This window comes from Pelophylax lessonae (genome assembly GCF_965119305.1).
Source record: "Pelophylax lessonae genome assembly, chromosome: 3".
NCBI lineage: Eukaryota > Metazoa > Chordata > Amphibia > Anura > Ranidae > Pelophylax > Pelophylax lessonae.
Window position 1 is genome coordinate 237000114 of NC_138770.1, and position 20531 is coordinate 237020644.

The following is a 20531-nucleotide window of genomic DNA, read 5'->3' on the forward strand; positions in this document are numbered from 1 at the left end:
ATAATAAAAAAACAATATCATGTTCAAACTTGTTACTTCTTTCTTTAATAACTACATAACAAAGTACTTGTACTTTTACTTTCAGTACTTGAGTAGCAAAATGTTTAAAAAAGCTACTTGTAATACTTAAGCACAAAAAATATTGAATACTTTAGTACTTCTACTCAAGTCACTTTTTGATCGAGCACTTGTACGTTTACTCAAGTACTTTATACAACTCTGGGGACGGTATAAGGAGCACAGAGGAAAAAAATGTGTGGGGGGGGGGGGGGGGAGTCAGAGTGCTATGCAATTCCTGCCACCAGCATCTCATGTTCTCATCTCAAAAAAAAAAAAAAGAAATGGCCTTTTTATCAATTAAAAGAACAGGCCCACTTTAAACTGTATTTTCTTTTTACCTACCTTCACCATCAAATGTTCCTTGTCCTCGAAGGATTTTGCGCTTATGAAAGGGAAAAAATAAAAAAAAAGACAATTATTAGAATTAATAGAAGTTACTTTGATATTTATCACAAAAAGCAAATACAATAGAAATTGGTGTAATTTTAAAAAAGCAGCTAAATACTTTATCCTAAAGCAGCTAAATACTTTATCCTATACCAAGACTCAGCTTACACCTGGGCGATTTGAATCACAAGTGGAATCATCGCAATTCGGCAAATCTGCCCGCAAATCCAAATGCGACAAATCGCAGGACACATTTGCAATGTCATTACATCTTAATGGCACCCCAATCACGCTGCAATTTTTCTGCGTAAATCACATCAATTCTTAACGTGCAAAACTTGTCACTCAAAGAGGAGCAGGAGCTTCTTTTAAGAGACAGCGTTGCGCAATGCAATTTTCTGTCATTTATCGTGCATCAAGTGCAGCAAAATTGCGTCACCTATTTATTTGCCATTAAGAAACAATGGTGTCCCACATGCGTCCCGCGATTTTGCAAGTTGTGAATGAAGCCTAAATGTATACATAGTTTTACTTTATTTTTGCGGATTAAAGTGCCACACCACTGCTAAAAGGTTGAGATATGAATTCCAGTAAAGATCAGGGGGACAATCAAAAGAGTAAACAATGCTTTTCTGGGGTCCAAAAACACCCCCCTCCCCCTGTTAAAAAATAACATCTGCATATCAATACAATATCCCCTTCTCAGGGTCAAAGGTAAAATGAGGCACTCAATATCATTGAATGTTTAAAAAGTAATTGGATAATTGGATAACACTGAATAAATAACTAATATACAAGAGCCTCAAACAAATGTGAGAATCTGAATAATAAAACAATTTAAATTAATACTATAGGATTAAAAAAAAGAGTAATAATAATAATAAAAATAAATGATAAATCCTAATTAACCTCTTTAAGCTGTTCACCCCACCCTGACAGTCCTTTAAGTGGGCTTTAATGCATGGGAAACGGTGTGTGACTTTTGTATCATGTGACTGCTGTCATTGGCTCTCACAGCGATCACATGATCAGTTGCTCTTCCTACTGGCTCCCAATCAGAAGTCCTAAAGTGGTTGTAAACCTCAGACATGAAATATGAACAAAGCCTTTATCTCTATAGTGTGTACTCATCTCAATTAAGAGCACTAAGTGTAATTTCTCTCTGCTGCTTTGTTCCTCTGCTATCAACATGAATCACTTCTGACAAGTTTTCATGACACCAAGAGAAAAATGGTGGAAATGGAAGGCTCTCCAGCTGTCAGCCTCAGCTCTGTTCCTGTGTGCTGTGTAGAGGGGTGTGTCCCTCCCTTCCAATCAGCTTTCAGAGCTCTCCTCACTGAACTTTTCTATGTGTAATTTCAGCCCTCCGGCCCCTTTTTCTGACAGCTCAGACCAGCTTTATAAATTCTGCACTTTGATCGGATGTAGAGAAGAGAAGACTGAAGATAAACAGGTACAACTTATATAGGAGGATTTTTAAATCTCTGTGCATAACATGAGGCCAGTCACTTCACTGGGTACATGTAAGAGGTTACAACCACTTTAACAGAGCTGTCGATCGTGCAGTTCGCACAGGATCGGATCGCACAAGTGTGAACCGCTGTGCGATCCGATCCTGATGCGGCAGCAAAAATGCCTCCTGCGCGTGTTTGCTGCGGGTGCGATGCGAATTTAGCCATACAAACTGTATGGCTAAACTCGCACCGCACAGCTGATCGCATGTAATGTCGGAGCAGTGCGCTCCGACATTACATGCGAACCCCGCACACGCACAAGTGTGAACCGGGGCTAAAAGTCCTTGGGATGCTAAAAGCAACACTTGTGGCTGCTCCCTTGGGGGTAAAGTGATTGTCTGAAATTCTCTGTAACAGCAAGGTGCGCCGGACTAAAGCTGGATACACACTATACAACTTTTGTTGATAGATTTCCTTTAGATGAATGCCTCGTACACACGCAACGATTATCGGCCGACCGATCGGCCGTCTTTTGTCCAGTGTTGTTGTGTTGGTTGAAATGTGCTCTAGACTGCACACGAATTTTATCGGCCAACAAAAACCAACTTCAGAAGTGATGTCATGTGCTGGTTTACTTTTTGTGTGTTTTTTCTTCTCTGAGCATGCCCAGTCTTGCTCATCACATTTTTGTCTGCCGAAATCTGTACTGACTGACGAACAATCAGCCGTTGTGTTGACAGCCAACAAAAATTTTATAGCATGCACACCAGATTTTGTTCGGCCGAAAAGTCGCAGTCGGTTGTCGGAAGCATCATACTAACAAGCCGAAAATCGGCTGATCGAACATTGGCCGAAAATTCACGGCCAACTATCGTTGCGTGTGTACGAGGCTTTACCTTCAACCATGTAGTGCAAGGGCCTGCCTGATTGCATACAAATTGAAAGTGTTTAGGTTTGACCTCATATTATATGGTTTTGGTAAATCTAAACAAAAAAATCTAAAGACAATTGTATAGTGTGTATGGCCCATTAGTGTAGCAGATTAGAAAGAAAGGAGTCTGTAGTCACAGTGGGAGCCTAAGGATGTGTTGTAGCTTGTTCGCCATGGCACCAGCAGGTAGGATGGATCAGCTGGCCAGGACCCTGCTCCACGGTGTAGGAACCAGCGTGGAAACCGGACAGGACGTCAAGATGTGTCAGCTTCTGCCTTTTCCTCAGACCTGGATTGCTGCTGAGCCCTGGGGTGTTAAATCCCACTTTTCTTACCTTTACATATTTGTTACGCGGTTGGCAAGAGGTTATAATATGGACCTAGTATGAATGAAATATGTAAATAAAATAGATCTAAAAGTTCATGTGTGTATAAAGCTAGCCACACACTTCATTATCTGATTGTACGTTCTCCTTTAGCTTCACCAAAACCATGAAATATGAGGACAATCCACTTTTCCAAAACTTGCCTTTTCAAGCGTTTCACGCAATTCACGCTCTAAAAAAATGACGCTGACTGGCCTTTGTATAGTCCTGTATTTACAGTGAGTACTAAGTAATATTTGCACAGTGTTCATGGTTAAATGGGAGAGTCCAGTTATCCGTAATCCGCTGACAATACGTAAATATTATTAGTTATGAACAATGATGTTAAACGTTTTCTAAGTTGTTAAAGTTCTCCAAGCACGTCACCATTTGTGAATTTTGCTCCTGGCTACGTAACGTTGAACAGCAGGTGAAACAACTTTTAACCATAAGTATCTACACAAGAAAACACAGAAAGAACTTTCTATGAAAAGGAACGTAAAACATTTTTTTTCTTTCAAAACAGGAATTTCAAATCTGCATGCCTAGATGTCAGGTAACTTCCGTGCAAGCAAAGTGATCTCCTCACCTGTCTCTGCTTGTGAGGAGATCTGCTGACGGACAAGTACTCCCTATTCCTCCCCATTATGTTCCAGTCTCTGGTTTATAGTAACGGCCTGAACAGGCGGGGGCGGGGGGGATCATCAGATGGTAGGTCAGCCCTCTGAGGCCTCATTCACACTGGCGCTCTCTTGTTCAGCTTTTCTAAACTCAAAAGTTACCTGGAAAGTATAAACAGCGTCCAGAGTGTCTATTGGGATCCTAGACACACAGAATTCTATTTTCTCTAAAACACAGGTAATCTCTCAGGCTCCATTTACACTAGCGTGACTCCAAAGTCGCACAATTTTCAATGCAACTTTGGAGCACAACTCTGATCTCGCATCAAAAGTCGCACCAATTTAAACGGGTGCCACAGAAAAGATTGGGCCGTGACTTGGCATGCAACTTTGATGTCCAAAGTCACATGACAAGTTGCACAAGTGTGAATGGAACCTTAGGATTTTTCAATGTTGCCATTAACACTAACCTGCATTTATATTCATTTAGAAATGTCCTTTAAACACATAAATGTAAGTTTAAGGCTTGTTTTATAATGCGCATCGGCCTGCTCAGCAGGGGATCTCCCCGCTGATTCCCGCTGAGTCGGCAGTTGACAGGTCCATGTCCATTCCGCTATGCAGAACAGACATAGCCCCGCTTTTCTCTATGCACGGTCAGATGGAAACGGACCGCCTGTCTGTTTCCATCTGATTGTCATCAGATCTGCCAGACAGACGAGGAATGGGTTCCTGATCTGTCTGTTTTTAGGGAACAGGATCAGATCAGATGTTCGTAGACATCCACCACTCCATAGAAAGCTATGGATGATCCAATTGGGTCCCCCTAAAAAACTTGACAGGAGGACCTGATCAGACAGCCCTGTGAAATCAGCCTTAGGGCTCGCTCACAATAACTTTGCTCCCTAAAAGAGCAATCCATGTGTGGTTTACTTCAGAGAGCATTAAACAAATAATGAGATGGCATTGTATTACCTCCTCCCCGCCTTCTTTAACCTCTTGACCCCCCGCCCCACACACACGGCATTGCACATAACTTGTAGGGCACCCAAATGAATAGGCACCACTACCGCCAAAAGCTACTGGGTATAATTCCTGCCGCGGCTATGCCTCTGCAGCTGAAGGGAGTAGCGGGGAAGTGCAACTCAACCACATGGTTTTACCACCGTTTCCCCACCTCTGGGGCGTTCAAAAGGTAGCTAAACACCACCTCTGGAAGCAACAAGACTCTATGACCACACACAAACTGGGTGAATAACCAAAGCTAGTTTGTGCACCCAAAATTCTACAGAAACTCTGACCCTGCACTCACAATGCCTGCATCCAGGGTCGGTCAGAAGCTCTATTTGAATGTAAACACTCAGGATAGGCCCATCTGAAGAGGCAAGGGGCGGATAAAATGTTGTACATTTGAGCATTTGTGCTGCTCCACATTGTCCCCAGACCTCGCACATGCCAGCTGAGCCTTTTGGTCACTACATGACTCTGTCCCCATTATTTAGTGGGTGCTTGATAAGGGTCAAAACTGCCCGTCAGTGGACCTCAATTTGCTGCCAGCCTGAATCCAGCTGAATGCATTTAAAGATTAATAAGCAACAGGTAGCCTTCCTTGCAAGAGTACAAGTGAGGATGCTTCTAATTGTAATTTTTAGATTCCAGTATGAGCAATGCCATTGAAGGTCATACAAGGACATTCAACTTTAAAAGGTTAGGATAAAGCCCAGAAACCTGGCAGCAAGTATTCCTCAAATACACAAAAGGTTAATGAAAAAAAAACAAATATAATAAAAAAATAATGTGCATACTAAAAAGAAGCATCACTGACGATGATCTGTGCACAAATCTACAGTTACTGACTGACATATGTAAAAAAATATCTGAACAGAGTAGAGGACAGCCTGCATTTTTAGACATTTGTCTTTATTCCTCACCATAATCAAAGGAGTTGTAATGGCAAAGGTTTTTTTTTTGTTATCTTAATTCATTCTATGCATTAAAGCGGAGTTCCAGCCATTTGACTCACCTGTCCAACGGTCCAGCGATGCGGCCGCCCGAAGCCTCGATCCTCTCCCTCGGCGCCGGCATCACTGCTGTGGGCACCCGGCTGTGACAGTTTGCGGCTTCACAGCCGGGTACCCACTGCGCATGCGCGAGTCGCGCTGCGCGCCGTGATTGGCCGGCAATCTTCTGGGACCTCTGACGTGTCCCAGAAGATTGCAGGGAGGGAGGGGGAGAGGAGAACTTCCGCTCAGGGCGCCGCGGCGCTCCAAGCGGAAGTGGGATCGGGTACCTGTCAAAACTAGGTACCCGCTCCCCCCTCAAAAAATGACATGCCAAATGTGGCATGTCAGAGGGGTAGGACCACCTAAAGCGGAAGTTCCACTTTTGGGTGGAACTCCGCTTTAAGATAAAAAAAAAAAAAAAACCTTTTGTGTACAGCAGCCCTCTTTAGCCTCCCTAATAATTACCGGAGCCTCATCTCTATCCAGCGATGTTGCAGGAGTGTCTCAGCTGCCCAGGACCCCCCCTCCTCATTGGCTAAGACAGCAGACAAGACGTGATTTGCTTCCGCTGCTGTCAAAGTCAGTTAGCCAATGAGGACAGAGGCGGAGCGAGGGCCGGATCGCGGCTCCGTTTCAGAATAGACACAGAGAGCTGTGACTCGGTTTTGGTACCCCCCATAGCAAGCTGCTTGATGTGGGGGCACTCATCAGGAGGGAGGGGCAAGGAGAGCCAAAGAGGGACCTGAGAAGTGGAGGATCCGGGCCACTGTGCTAAACCACTCTGCACAGAGCAGACAGGTATAACATGGTTGGCTATTTTTTTTTTTTTAAACAAGAGATTACAATCACTTTAATGAATAAAAAAAATGCATAAGACCACTCTACATTCCCTGACCCGTGCAAACATAGAGGTTACCACTGCTCTACGGTTTACGTCAGTGGTCCCTCACTCTGCAGTGCTGAAAGCGGGGAAGAAGAGCTCCGGTGGGTCATGTGAGCACCCAATGGCGCTGTAAATAAGGGATTTTCTACTATAAAGTTACAAAAAGAGACACACTGCACATTCTATAATCTTTTTACAAAACTGATTATAGAATTTTAGAATGCCTTTAATCAAGGTTTATGATTGGGATTACTGAATGTACTAATGCTGACTCCTGAGAAGACAGGGGACGCAGGAACTTTTTTAAAAACATTTTATTGCTTTATTCCAAGTTTTTTTTAGAACAAAGAGAGGGGTAAATGACACAATAAAAGCACAGTGCTGTCTATCATGCCTTAAAGAATCAGGATTATTTTTTTTTTGTTAGGGTTACAACCACTTTAAGATCGTCATGGTGACATGACTGTTTGAATAAATGTAAATTATTGTACATGCTGTAAATAAATAAGACATCCCCTGAAAATAAGCCCTAGTGTGTTTTTTTGTAGCCAAAATTAATATAAGACTTGGTCTTATTTTCGGGGAAACACGGTATATTAGACACCAGACTTCGGCCTAGTGTGTATAAGCAGCCTATCCACAGTACTGATGTGCAGTGTCACACCTCATGAAAGGTTGTGTGTGTGTGTGTGTGTGTGTGTGTGTAAGCAGCCTATCCACAGTACTGATGTGCAGTGTCACACCTCATGAAAGGTTGTGTGTGTGTGTGTGTGTGTGTAAGCAGCCTATACACAGTACTGATGTGGAGTGTCACACCTCATGAAAGGTTGTGTGTGTGTGTGTGTGTGTGTGTGTAAACAGCCTATATACACAGTACTGATGTGGAGTGTCACACCTCATGAAAGGTTGTGTGTGTGTGTGTGTGTGTGTGTGTAAGCAGCCTATACACAGTACTGATGTGGAGTGTCACACTTCATGAAAGGTTGTGTGTGTGTAAGCAGCCTATACACAGTACTGATGTGCAGTGTCACACTTCATGAAAGGTTGTGTGTGTGTGTGTGTGTGTGTAAGCAGCCTATACACAGTACTAGGGCTGCAACTAACGATTAATTTGTCTGTCGACTAATCTATCGATTATTTTTACGATTAGTCGACTAATCTAACGATTATTTTTATTTTATTTTTTTTGCTTAATTGAGTGTTTTTTTGATTAGCTAATTAATCCTGTAATTAATACAGACCCCTCAGTAAGCCCCCTCCCAGTACAGACCCCACAGTAAGCCCTCCCACCTAGTACAGACCACTTAGTAAGCCCCCCTCCCAGTGCAGACCCCTCAGTAAGCCCTTCCACCTAGTACAGACCACTTAGTAAGCCGCCCCTCCCAGTACAGACCCCTCAGTAAGCCCTCCCAAATAGTACAGACCACTTACTAAGCCCCCCTCCCAGGACAGACCCCTCAGTAAGCCCTCCCACCTAGTACAGACCACTTAGTAAGCCCCCCTCCCAGTGCAGACCCCTCAGTAAGCCCTCCCACCTAGTACAGTATGTACTAGGTGGGAGGGCATACTGAGGGGTCTGTACTGGGAGGGGGGCTTACTAAGTGGTCTGTACTAGGTGGGAGGGCTTACTGTGGGGTCTGTACTGGAAGGGGGGCTTACTAAGTGGTCTGTACTGTACAGACCACTTAGTAAGCCCCCCTCCCAGTACACTAGTACAGACCACTCAGTAAGCCCTCCAACCTAGTACAAACCCCTTAGTAAGCCCCCCCCCCTCCCAGTGCAGACCCCTCAGTAAGCCCTCCCACCTAGTACAGACTGTACTAGGTGGGAGAGCGTACTGAGGGGTCTGCACTGGGAGGGGGGGGGCTTACTAAGGGGTCTGTACTGGGAGGGGGGTTTACTAAGTGGTCTGTACTGTACAGACCACTTAGTAAGCCCCCTCCCAGTACAGACCCCCCAGTAAGCCCTCCCACCTAGTACAGGCCATTACAAGCCGCCACAGTACAGTACAAGCCGGTGTAGTGCCGCACATTTGACATCTCTTAAGTAGCTGGGTGATCGGGGAGGATGGCGTTGCGGCAGAAGCTGTGGCGGAGTACAGGGGTGCTGGAGACGGTCAGCGCTCACCTCTTGTCTCCGGCATGGGTGTGGACGGTCTTGTCTCCGGCATCGGTGTGGACGGAGCCCGGCGGGGGAATTTCAAGCGGCGCGGCGGCCGGCCAGGGGGCGTGTGACGTCACGCGTAGACGCGTCAACGCTTTTCACGCACGTCGATGATTTTTTGTAGTCGATTACGTCGACGCGTCGTGGCAGCCCTACACAGTACTGATGTGCAGTGTCACACTTCATGAAAGGTTGTGTGTGTGTAAGCAGCCTATACACAGTACTGATGTGCAGTGTCAAACCTCATGAAAGGTTGTGTGTGTAAGCAGCCTATACACAGTACTGATGTGCAGTGTCACACTTCATGAAAGGTTGTGTGTGTGTGTGTGTAAGCAGCCTATACACAGTACTGATGTGCAGTGTCAAACCTAATGAAAGATTGTGTGTGTGTAAGCAGCCTATACACAGTACTGATGTGGAGTGTCACACTTCATGAAAGGTTGTGTGTGTGTGTGTGTGTGTGTGTAAACAGCCTATATACACAGTACTGATGTGGAGTGTCACACTTCATGAAAGGTTGTGTGTGTGTGTGTGTGTGTGTGTGTGTGTGTGTAAGCAGCCAATACACAGTACTGATGTGGAGTGTCACACCTCATGAAAGGTTGTGTGTGTGTAAGCAGCCTATACACAGTACTGATGTAGAGTGTCACACTTCATGAAAGGTTGCCAAGATGCTTCATCATAGAAACTAAAGAAGCCCTTAACCACTTCAGTTCTGGGAAAGTGAAAAAGTGAAAACTGGAATACACAAGGCAAGTATATACATGACAAAAAATAAATAAACATATACCTTTAGGTGAAGTAACAAATTAAAGTGGGACTTTACAAAAAAATGTAAAAAAAATATTGTAAACAAATAGACTTTTTAATTTAGAGGGGGCACCACTTTCGCATTTCAGAAGAAGCGCCATAATGCATGCGTTGGTAAACGAAGAAGTCATCGACAATTATACGTGCATGGCCACATACAGCCATTGGCTTTGTATTAGTGCCAGAAAGTTCTGGAGATTTTATGCCTCAACACACAGGAGCTGCTAGGCGTCTGTTTGCATGAGGCCTACAGTATCCTTACCTGCCTGTTTGCATTGCGCATGTACAGCTCAGGGTATATTATCACCATAGAAAGATCACAAAAAGAGGGGCGCACCGACCTAGTGCATTACCACTAAAAACATTTATTAAAATAGTAAAATGCATAAAATATACTCACAAAAATGGTGTGATAATACACACATATCAACAAATCTATGAATAAAGGCACTGCGTAATGCTGGGCGGCGTGCGATAAACCGTACGGAGTTGCTGTGGCTTACGCTGACGCGTTTCGAGGGAGAACCCCCTTCCTCAGAGCCAAGAAATGCTGCTACCACACACTGCACAGGTGGGGGGGCTAAATGGAGGCTGGCTCCACCCACTCCGAATCCAGTTTACCACACGCCGTCCAGAATTACACTTGAGCGCAGGAGGGTTGAACTATATTATCACCATATGCGTAGATTAATAAACTCCCACACAAAATGCCCAAAGACTGGAACCCAGAAGAGGACTGGCCAAATAAGTCAGTGGCCAACAGGAAGCTCCTGGACACTGCATCACTGGAGTGGAGGAGTGTACAAGTCTGCTTTAAAGCCGAACTGCAGCCAATACTATTTAATCACTTCTGGACCGGAAGATTTTCCCCCTTTAATGACCAGGCCACTTTTTGCGATACGGCACTTTGTTACTTTAACGGAGAATTGCATGGTCGTTCGACGCTGTACCTATATAAAATTAATGTCCTTTTTTTCCCCCACAAATAGAGCTTTCTTTTGGTGGTATTTGATCACCTCTGCGGTTTTTATTTTTTGCACTATAAACAAAAAAAAAAAGGAGTGACAATTTTGAAAATGTGTGTTCCAGTGTGTTTTTGGTGCATTTTTGGATGCATTTTACCGCTTTCCAGTACAGTTCAGTGCAAAAAAAAAAATGCAACACGTTCTACCTTTTTCTTCTAGAACCAAAATGCACTGAAACATACTGCACTTGTGTGAACTATGCCATTGAAAATCATATGTAGCAATATTTCCAGGCATTGGGCCTGATGTGGGTCTGCCATTGTTACCGGGAACACTTCCAACACATTTAAGTTGAATACCCCAGTGTGAGATTGGAGACAATGACCATTCTGGCATCTTTGGTTTGTTTTGTTTATTTTATAATGGGGATGGGAGAAGGGAATGAGTGGGATACTCCTCTGGCTCAACTAGGTTTAACTGGGACACTTTGTAGAAAAATGCCTGTTAGCGCTGTCTTGAGGCCAGCTGAATGCCGACCAGCGCTTCCTGGCACTTGAAATACTGTTCTGCTGAAAGTGCTGAAACTTCGACTTTAAAGCGGAGTTCCAGCCATTTGACTCACCTGTCCAACGGTCCAGCGATGCGGCCGCCCGAAGCCTCGATCCTCTCCCTCGGCGCCGGCATCACTGCTGTGGGCACCCGGCTGTGACAGTTTGCGGCTTCACAGCCGGGTACCCACTGCGCATGCGCGAGTCGCGCTGCGCGCCGTGATTGGCCGGCAATCTTCTGGGACCTCTGACATGTCCCAGAAGATTGCAGGGAGGGAGGGGGAGAGGAGAACTTCCGTTCAGGGCGCCGCGGCGCTCCGAGCGGAAGTGGGAGCGGGTACCTGTCAAAACTAGGTACCCGCTCCCCCCCCCCAAAAAAATGACATGCCAAATGTGGCATGTCAGGGGGTTAGAATGCCTGAAGCGGAAGTTCCATTTTTGGGTGGAACTCAGCTTTAACTCCTTAGTTAACTCAGAAGATGCAGGACTGTAATAATCCTTGACTCTTGACACTCTGTCTAGCTCAAAAGTCCTGTGTATGACTCCCTCCAGCCCTTCACTGACTGAGGTAGCTCCTTGTGCTGCTGCAACTCCTAACACTGTACACTGCACACTTGACTCTTCAGGGCCCAACCACTGGCGCCCCCTCTACACTTCCAGGGTCCTCGCACTAGGCAACCCCCTTGACACTTGCAGGCTCCAGGATCCCTGGGACCTTCACTGGAGTGGTCCACTCTACACTAGGCAGACCCCCAGGGGCAGTCCACAGTACTCACAACCTTGGAAGGCTTTCCTGGAACTGAACCCCTCTATCTCCACTGGTCCTCGGCACACTGGATTCTCTCTGCAGCTCAGCTTTCCCTCCTGGATTCCCAGGCAGCCACTCGAGACACCCGATCCTTCTGACAGGAGGAGAGACAGCTGTACTCCCCCACCTGGGACTCTGCTTCCCGCCAAAGACGCTGCGTCATGCATTTCCCTTCAAACGTATACCCACTTCCAGAATCCTCTGTGGCAGAATCTGCCTTCTGGGGTAGATACAGGCCTGAATGTGCCACTGATTGGGTTTCCTCCACTGCCCAATGAGAATCCTCTCATGGAGCCAGTGGGGAGACTCCTCTTTCAGCAGCCACACCTGGGAGACATGACAGCCCAGCTGAAAAACATGGCCCTGCTGTTAGGCAGCCAAAGCCCAATATGCTTTTATCTAGCACCTACCTTGTAGGGTGTTACACATATAACCTACTATCCATGCATTTTTGATGCAGAGAAAAAAAATGCACTGGACTGCACGTGGTGTGAATTGCTGACCCTAAAACAGTTATATTTAAAAGGAGCACATTTCGTTGTGCTCTCAACCAAACTGTCAAACCCTCAAATGTCTGGTGTCATAACTGATCACATGTGCAGCATCATGGCAGTTCCAGATCAAACACAGGCTAAAATTGCAGCTTCTTTGGCTGAACAGGATAGGAGGGTTTGGCTCCACTTTAACCACTTCTGGACCGGACGGTTTTCCCCCTTAATGACCAGGCCATTTTTTGCGATACGGCACTGCGTTATTTTAACGGACAATTGCGCGGTCGTGCGGCGCTGTACCCAAATAAAATTGACGTCCTTTTTTCCCACAAATAGAGCTTTCTTTTGGTGGTATTTGATCACCTGTGCGGTTTTTATTTTTTGCGCTATAAACAAAAAAAAGCGACAATTTTGAAAAAAAAAAAAATATATATATATATATATATATATATATATATATATATATATATATATATATATATATATATATATATTTTTCACATTCTGCTATATGACATTCTCAAAATAAATAAATAAATACATTTAAAAATCAAAGTTTTTTAACCTTTTAGGCCAATTTGTTTTCTGCTACATATTTTTGGTAAAAAAAAAAAAAAAACGCAATAAGCGTATTTTGATTGGTTTGCACAAAAGTTATTGCGTCTACTAACTACAGGAAAGGTTTATGTCATTTTTATTGTTTTTTTTTTTTTTTTCTAGTAATGGTGGCGATCTGCAATTTTTTGCCGGACTGCCATATAGCGGTGAACAGATCGGACACCTAACTGACATTTTTGACACTTTTGGGGGTACCAGTGAGATTACTACAGTAATCAGTGCTAAAAATATGCACTGAAACTGTAAAAATGCCATTGGCAGGGAAGGGGGGGGGTTAACCCTGTGGGTGATCAAGGGGTTAAATGTTAGCCTAGGGGTGTGATTCTAACTGTGGGGGGGGGTGTGGCTTCTGAAATGACCATAGAGACATGTGATCCTAAATAGAAGGATCACATGGGCTCTATGGTAATTTCAGGGAGAAGAACGGTCAGCTGTGTTTACAACAGCTGACCATCCTTCTCTCTCAGCGGGGAGCGATCGTGGGTGTCAGGGGGCAATCAGACCTGCCTGACCCATGCATCGGCTTCCCCACTGCCGAATGGGGGGGGTGGTGGCTCGCTCGCTCGCCCCCTAGCTTCCCACGCGCGACCAATGTAGGTCTACGTCGGTTTGTGCAGGAGAGTCACACTGCAGCAGTAAAAAGGCTGGGGGTGGTCGGGAAGTGGTTAAAGGGTACCTTGAATGAAAAAAAGGTTGAGAAACAATGCCAGAGGTCTTCAAATTATGGCCCTTCAGTTGTTCAGGAACTACAATTCCCATGATGCCTAGTCATGTCTGTGAAAGTCAGAGTTTTACAATGCCTCATGGGATGTGTAGTTCCACATCAGCTGGAGGGCCGTAGTTTGAGGATCATCAGGAAGCTCCCACTGACACCATTAATCTTTTTATTTATCTGTAAGGAGGTAATTCTTCCCAATGCCCACAAATGTAAGGAGCATTCATCCTACTGACCATCACACCAATGTATCATGAGTGGTAGATAAAGTCATTTTTAGCAGGGGTTCCCCGAGACCAGAAAGTTATTTTGAGGGTTCCTCTGCAAAGATTGAGAAAGGCTTTATTACAGGGTCACTTAGTAGTGGATGTGTATGGATTATTATTGATGTAAGATCTTGTTTAGTGTCCCTTTCACAAGTTACATTTAGGCTGCATTCACATGTCAGCGTATGGATCGCGGGCAGAATCACCGCGATTCCGCCCGCGATCCGGAGATCATTGCAAATCGCGGGACGCCTGTGCGTTGCCCGTGATTTGCAATAGCACCCCAAACGCTGAGCTATGTTGCCGCGATTTCCGCCTGCCGAATCGCGGTAACATCGCGCAAAAAAAATCGCGGGACGCATTACGCCCAAAAAAGTACAAGAGCTTCTTTGGAGCGTATTGCGTCCCGCAATTTTTTTTGCGCGATGTTACCGCGATTCGGCAGGCGGAAATCGCGGCAACCTCGCTCAGCGTTTGGGGTGCTATTGCAAATCACGGGCAACGCACAGGCGTCCCGCGATTTGCAATGATCTCCGGATCGCGGGTGGAATCGCGGCGATTCTGCCCGCGATCCATACGCTGACATGTGAATGCAGCCTTACTATGATACATTTGGACATTTTGCATCTACAAAGCTTACAAACACTTCACAAAGATTAAAAACAAACACAAGCCATAACTAAAGTTGGCAATATGTGAATTGCAAGCACTGGTTTGCGCAACTGTCATTGATGTGGCAATACATACATTGGCGCTATGAAGAAGGGAACATTATGATCACACTCAGATTATTGGTTATTGATTAACCAAAGTCAAACAAGTACAAGATGCAGGGTTTGAGTTCTATGTCCCAATATCAAACATTAAGGGCATACTGCATTTAGACCAGCTTACCTTTATCCTTCCCAAGCTATAAAACTTTTCCTTATCTTCTGCAACTGATTTGAGGATTGGTTGAGACATTCTGTTACTCTTTTTTCTATCCGATGAGTTGTTGAATTCCACTCCACTGACAACCGCTCTTCGATAGGATGTTGACCTAAGCCCTCTGCGCAGTGCGCCCGGGCTATCCGTCTCATTTTCAGCATCTCCATCTTCCGGAGCCACCACTAGACTAGATGAGCTGGTCTCCACCATGCTGCGAGTTTTCAGCAACCTTTTAAAAGAATCGGAATTTTGGTGGTTATGATTACTAGTTTTATTTGTGACTTTTATTTCGGAGGCTAGGCTCTTAGGAATGATTTGCTGGGCTCCAGCTTTGAGAGCCGCGGGACTGTTTGTGCTCAAAACGATGGGGGATTTTTCTGGATTGGATTGAGTTCTTTGCAGAGACTGCTTGTCTTCCCGAGAAGACTTTGGAGAACCTGGCAAAGACTCTGAAGTAAAGGTGTCCTGGATGGCCTGAATGGGATGAGACGGACTGCAGTTGCTAGCAGTTACCATCCCATTCGATGGAAAACAAGTACTGGACCCAAAGACAATCTGTTCCCTATCAGGCGCCAATGTAACATTTCCAGATGTCCGCCGTGAAATCATTGGTTTTTGGTTTGGTGAGGAATGGTTATCACCTGTAGTAAAGGAAATGGAGTTATTGGAAAACACTTTTAAGACCTGAGATGAACGTTTGTGGTTGGGGGATTTGTATTCCAGAGATGAGAGTGATGGGGATGTCTGTAGTTTTCCATTAGGACTGTGCAAATATTTCCCTCCTTGATGGCTTTCTGGAGAACTTATAATCCTTTCTGCAGGCTGGGTTACCGTAAAGCACTGCCTATCCTCCACGGGAAAGTCTGTGACGAGTAATCCATTAGGACTCTGGTAGGACTGCGGTCTTGGTCTAGGAGTCCGGCTGCAGTACAGTCCCTCTCCCTGGGGAACATTAGGACTCGCTCTCCTCCACAATGGAACAAAGTTAAGATCCTTGGAAAACTCCACCTCACTTTCTGCCTCCATGGCAACGTCTATTCATCCTCCAAAACCTCAGTGAAGGTCAGCAAATCACCAACATTCTGCCATTCCTAGAAGATAGAGATTGTTATGTATCAGTGATCTGGTGATTGATGTCATTACACCACCGCCAAATCCGCACAGTAATACTAATTCCCAAAGTCATTTAATACAAATAATAATGAGCATTAGCTGTATGACCACGAATTTATCTGAAAGGCAGAATATTCCTAGAATTGCTGCAAAGCTCAGGTTAGATATGTAAAATGTATTCTTACAACCTATTTTGTCATTTTAACCTTAAAGCTTAGCTCTTCTTCATTTAACCACTTAAGCCCCGGAAGATTTTACCCCAATTCCGACCAGGGGTTTTTTTGCGATTCGGCACTGCGTGACTTTAACGGACAATTGCGCGGTCGTGCGACACTGTACCCAAACGAATTTGACGTCCTTTTTTTCCCACAAACAGAGCTTTCTTTTGGTGCTATTTGATCACCTGTGCGATTTTTTGATCATGCGCTATAAACAAAAAAAGAGCGACAATTTTGCAAAAATAACAATATTTTTCACTTTTTTTATATGAAATTCCCCCCCAAAAAATGTAAAAATCTAAATTTTTTAACATTTTCAGCCAATTTGTTTTATGCTACATATGTTTGGTTAAAAAAAAAAATTGCAAAAAGCGTATTTTGATTGGTTTGCGCAAAAGTTATCGCGTTTACTAAACAAAGGGAAAGATTGTCATTTTTGTTGTTTTTTTTTTTTTTTTTAACGCGTAATGGTGGCGATCTGCGATTTTTTTTGCGGGACTGCGACATTGGGGCGGACAGATCGGACCCTTGACTGACATTTTTGACACTTTTGGGGTTACCAGTGACATTACTGGTAACTGTGATTGGCTGTGGCTTGAGGTGTAGGAACAGTGATCAGTGCTATACATATGCACTGTTACTGTAAAATGACACTGGTAGTGAAGGGGTTAACTTTTTTGAGAGGGAGGGGCTGTGTGTGTCCCTAGGGGCGTGATTCTAACTGTGATTGGCTGTGGCTTGAGGTGTAGGAACAGTAATCAGTGCTATACATATGCACTGTTACTGTAAAATGACACTGGTAGTGAAGAGGTTAACTTTTTTGAGAGGGAGGGGCTGTGTGTGTCCCTAGGGGCGTGATTCTAACTGTGATTGGCTGTGGCTTGAGGTGTAGGAACAGTGATCAACGGTCCTACATAGTAGAACCATATGATCACTGTTCCTACACAGGGGAGAACGACAGGCGGCTGGTTTACACTAGCCGCCTGCCTTTCTCCCGCTGTCACGCGTGGGGGGGTCCGTGACCGCGCGGGAGCGCGCCTCGGGCGGCGCGCGGGAGCTCCCCAGAGTCTCACAGGCAAGTGACGTACCGGTATGTCACTTTGCCTGTGAGGGGCTGACCGCCGCAGTATATGTACTTGCGGCGGTCGGCAAGTGGTTAAATCTATCATTCAATAGCCACAAAAAGATGCAAATCCACTTTATGTGCAAAAAATGCCTTTTGCAAACCCAGATATTACCTTGTAAATGTAGCAGTGACACCATCACTGTGCTGTGCAGAGAGCAGGGCTGTGGGAGGGGCCAAGCAGGCCCCACCTACTACTGGATGCCTGCAGAGAACTACAGAAGGGCGGATACAAGACTAGTCACCCTGCACCAGGAGAAAGAGCAGCAGTGACCGGTCTTTATTACAGAAAGCTCCTGCACAGCAAATTTCACACTGGATTGCTGCACAGGTCTGAAAGAAATACACAAAGCACACCAAGATTCAAGTAACAAACATGACTGTTGTATTTCAACAATATCTGCTTCTCCTGAAGAACAGTTTTAAAGGTGGGAAACAAGTAAGGTTTCAGTTTACAATTCAGCACCAGCTACACATGACATATCAATACAATACATCACTTAATACATATCAATACAAATCTACCAAACAGAAGTCATAGCATACACTGACCAGAATAAATCTAGTAAGCCCAACACTTCATATAACTGATATGTGCCCACTGTACCATGAACTTGTATGAGAATGTATCCTGTTCTCTTTGTATTACTTTATTGCATGAAAACCCTGGCGTTTCTGCCAGTCCGTCTGCTTTTCTATTAAAAACTGACCACACTAAGCAGGAGAACACAACGTGGTCAGTTCTTAGCTGTGCTGGGAACTCAGTGCGCTCTCCCCCAATGATCAGACTTGGCCTAATACCTACATCCCCCCTCCCTTCCTCTGCACAGCCACTCACTGGGAAGCTCATTGTACTGTTGCTTCTCCTTCCCCCAGCTCTTATGCAGCTGAGAACAGAGGGAATGTGATCACCAAAAAAGTTTTTTTTTTTTTTTTTGTATGTCTATACACACATATTTTGCTTTTCATTTCTATTTTAAACTGAATAGGTTGTTTTACAAGGTGATCTTTTACAATCACTTTAATTGAAGCATGGTGTCTGGTCTCTTCTTTAGGAAATGCTGGGTGCTTGGCTGTCAACCTGATCCTCTTGCTTTAATAGATGGGGGCTGACTTCCACTTTGCAAGGAAACATTCCTTAGAGTTTTAATGAATGTGGTGAAATGTCACTTTGTGAAGAGTACCCAAAGGTGTGTGCAGCCTATTGCATTAGGATGTGCACCCTAAAGCTCAAAGCCTTTTTCAACCAGTGTGCCCAGCCACCCTGGGGTACCTTGAGGTTTCTTCAGGGGTGTCTTGGCAAAATGCCTAAAAATGTATCAAAAAATTGTATACAAGCCAGTAGGTGGATCAAGCCTGTCTTTTAGTTACACAAAGGCACAAGTTTTCACTATGCACCATTACGACTTTCTAGACATTGGCAACCAATGGCTTCATCAGTTAATAAGGAGGATGTCGGTTGCCTCCACAGCATCCTTGCTTAACCCTCCCGTGCCTCTCTCCTTCAGCACTGGGGTGACATTAGCTGACTGATAGAGAGAAGAGAAACATTGGAATACTAGTCAGTACCAGTGTGCGGTATATTTGCTTTGGAAGAATAATGCACCTCTAACGTTGGTTGTCCTGTGTGTGGATGTTGCTGCATTAAATAAAGCTATTAGAATATTTTTTTTCATTTTAGAATAGGGTGCCTCCAGACTGTCCATAATTTTAAAGGATGCCTCGACTGAAAAAATGTTGAGAAACACTGGTCTACATAGATATACGACCCGGCACACTGATCTCCCTGCCGCCACACTCAAAGAGAAGCGCATAAACACTTCTCTTGTGGCAGAGAGAGAGATATTTCCCATCCCTCCCTTCTAGATTGTAAGCTCTAACGAGCAGGGCCCTCTGATTCCTCCTGTATTGTATTGTATTGTAACTGTATTGTCTTCCCACACTGTAAAGCGCTGTGCAAATTGTTGGCGCTATATAAATCCTATATAATAATAATAATAATAATCCCCGCTGGCACACAGAGCAATAAGGCTAGTGCGCGTGGGGTGATTAGGGTGTGCCCAGGCACATTCAGCACACCCTGTGCGCATGTCTAGGAGAGTACCCAGTCATGTGCAAGGAAATAAAAAGCATTATTGGTTGCATATGATTGCATGATGAAAGACAGCAGAGATGCACCTCATTCACTAAGCTCCAGGGCACATTCTCCCCTGGAATCAATGGCATGGAAAGAGTAAGCAGACTAGAGTGCCAGATGTTATGACCTGCATATCTGTTGGGATCAATAACTCAGAAACTAGTTAAAACTTAACCTTTTAACTACTCTCCTAAAATTCTCTGTCCTCCCCACCCCCATAGCGGTAATCTCCCAGTGATGTGGAGATTAATGCAAGCACTGGACCGATCAGAAAGGGCATCCATAGTCCTCATACAAGGTGGATGGAAGTGGATGGAGGAATCCCCCCACCCAGCACATTGTATTTGGACAGCAGCATCTGCAGCTGTCAGAATATGTCGAACAGTGGTTATAGAGATAAGCACAAGCTGAACTGTTTTAGAAATTAGAATTTAAATTGCCTGCGAATAAGAGGTATGTGTAGCATGATAAGCCCATCCTATATAAGGAAGTTTAATGGCGAGTTGGAGTTGGCCAGTGAAATGCGTCTCCACCAGTACCACAATATCCGCCCAATGGGACTTGAGGCACCTGAAAAACGACAGAACGCTTCAGCCAATCACAGATCATACGGGCGTTCCATGTGAGAAATTTATGGGGGTTGTGGCAAGCATCGCCACTTACAGAGTACTCTGTCAGGAATGATTGTCCAACTGTATTATGTGTGTATTGTATGTGTAAACGTAACCCGTGCAGTACCTGTAGGATTTTGTATTGTGTTAGATGCTGGCTCATGAATGTGTACTGGAAACCCCTGCTGCCCCTCTGTGGAGACCCTGTATAAGTATCTTACTTTTGTTAGCTGCTGGCTCATGAATGTGTATTGGAAACCCCTGCTGCCCCTCTGTGGAGACCCCGTATAAGTATCTTGTTTTAAATACAAGTCC

General features: G+C 44.7%; 1 protein-coding gene across 1 annotated transcript in view; it reads right to left on the reverse strand.

Moving 5' to 3' along the window:
• The window catches only part of ARHGEF26 (Rho guanine nucleotide exchange factor 26), a 231045-nt gene that overhangs the window by 203466 nt on the left and 7048 nt on the right, over positions 1-20531 (reverse strand). Inside the window, exons 2-3 of the mRNA XM_082251520.1 lie at positions 14982-16105; positions 403-442 (exon numbers count right to left, since the gene is read on the reverse strand). Of these exons, the coding sequence (XP_082107646.1) occupies positions 403-442; positions 14982-16040 (1099 nt within the window). The 5' untranslated portion in view covers positions 16041-16105. The remainder of the gene's footprint in view (positions 1-402; positions 443-14981; positions 16106-20531) is intronic.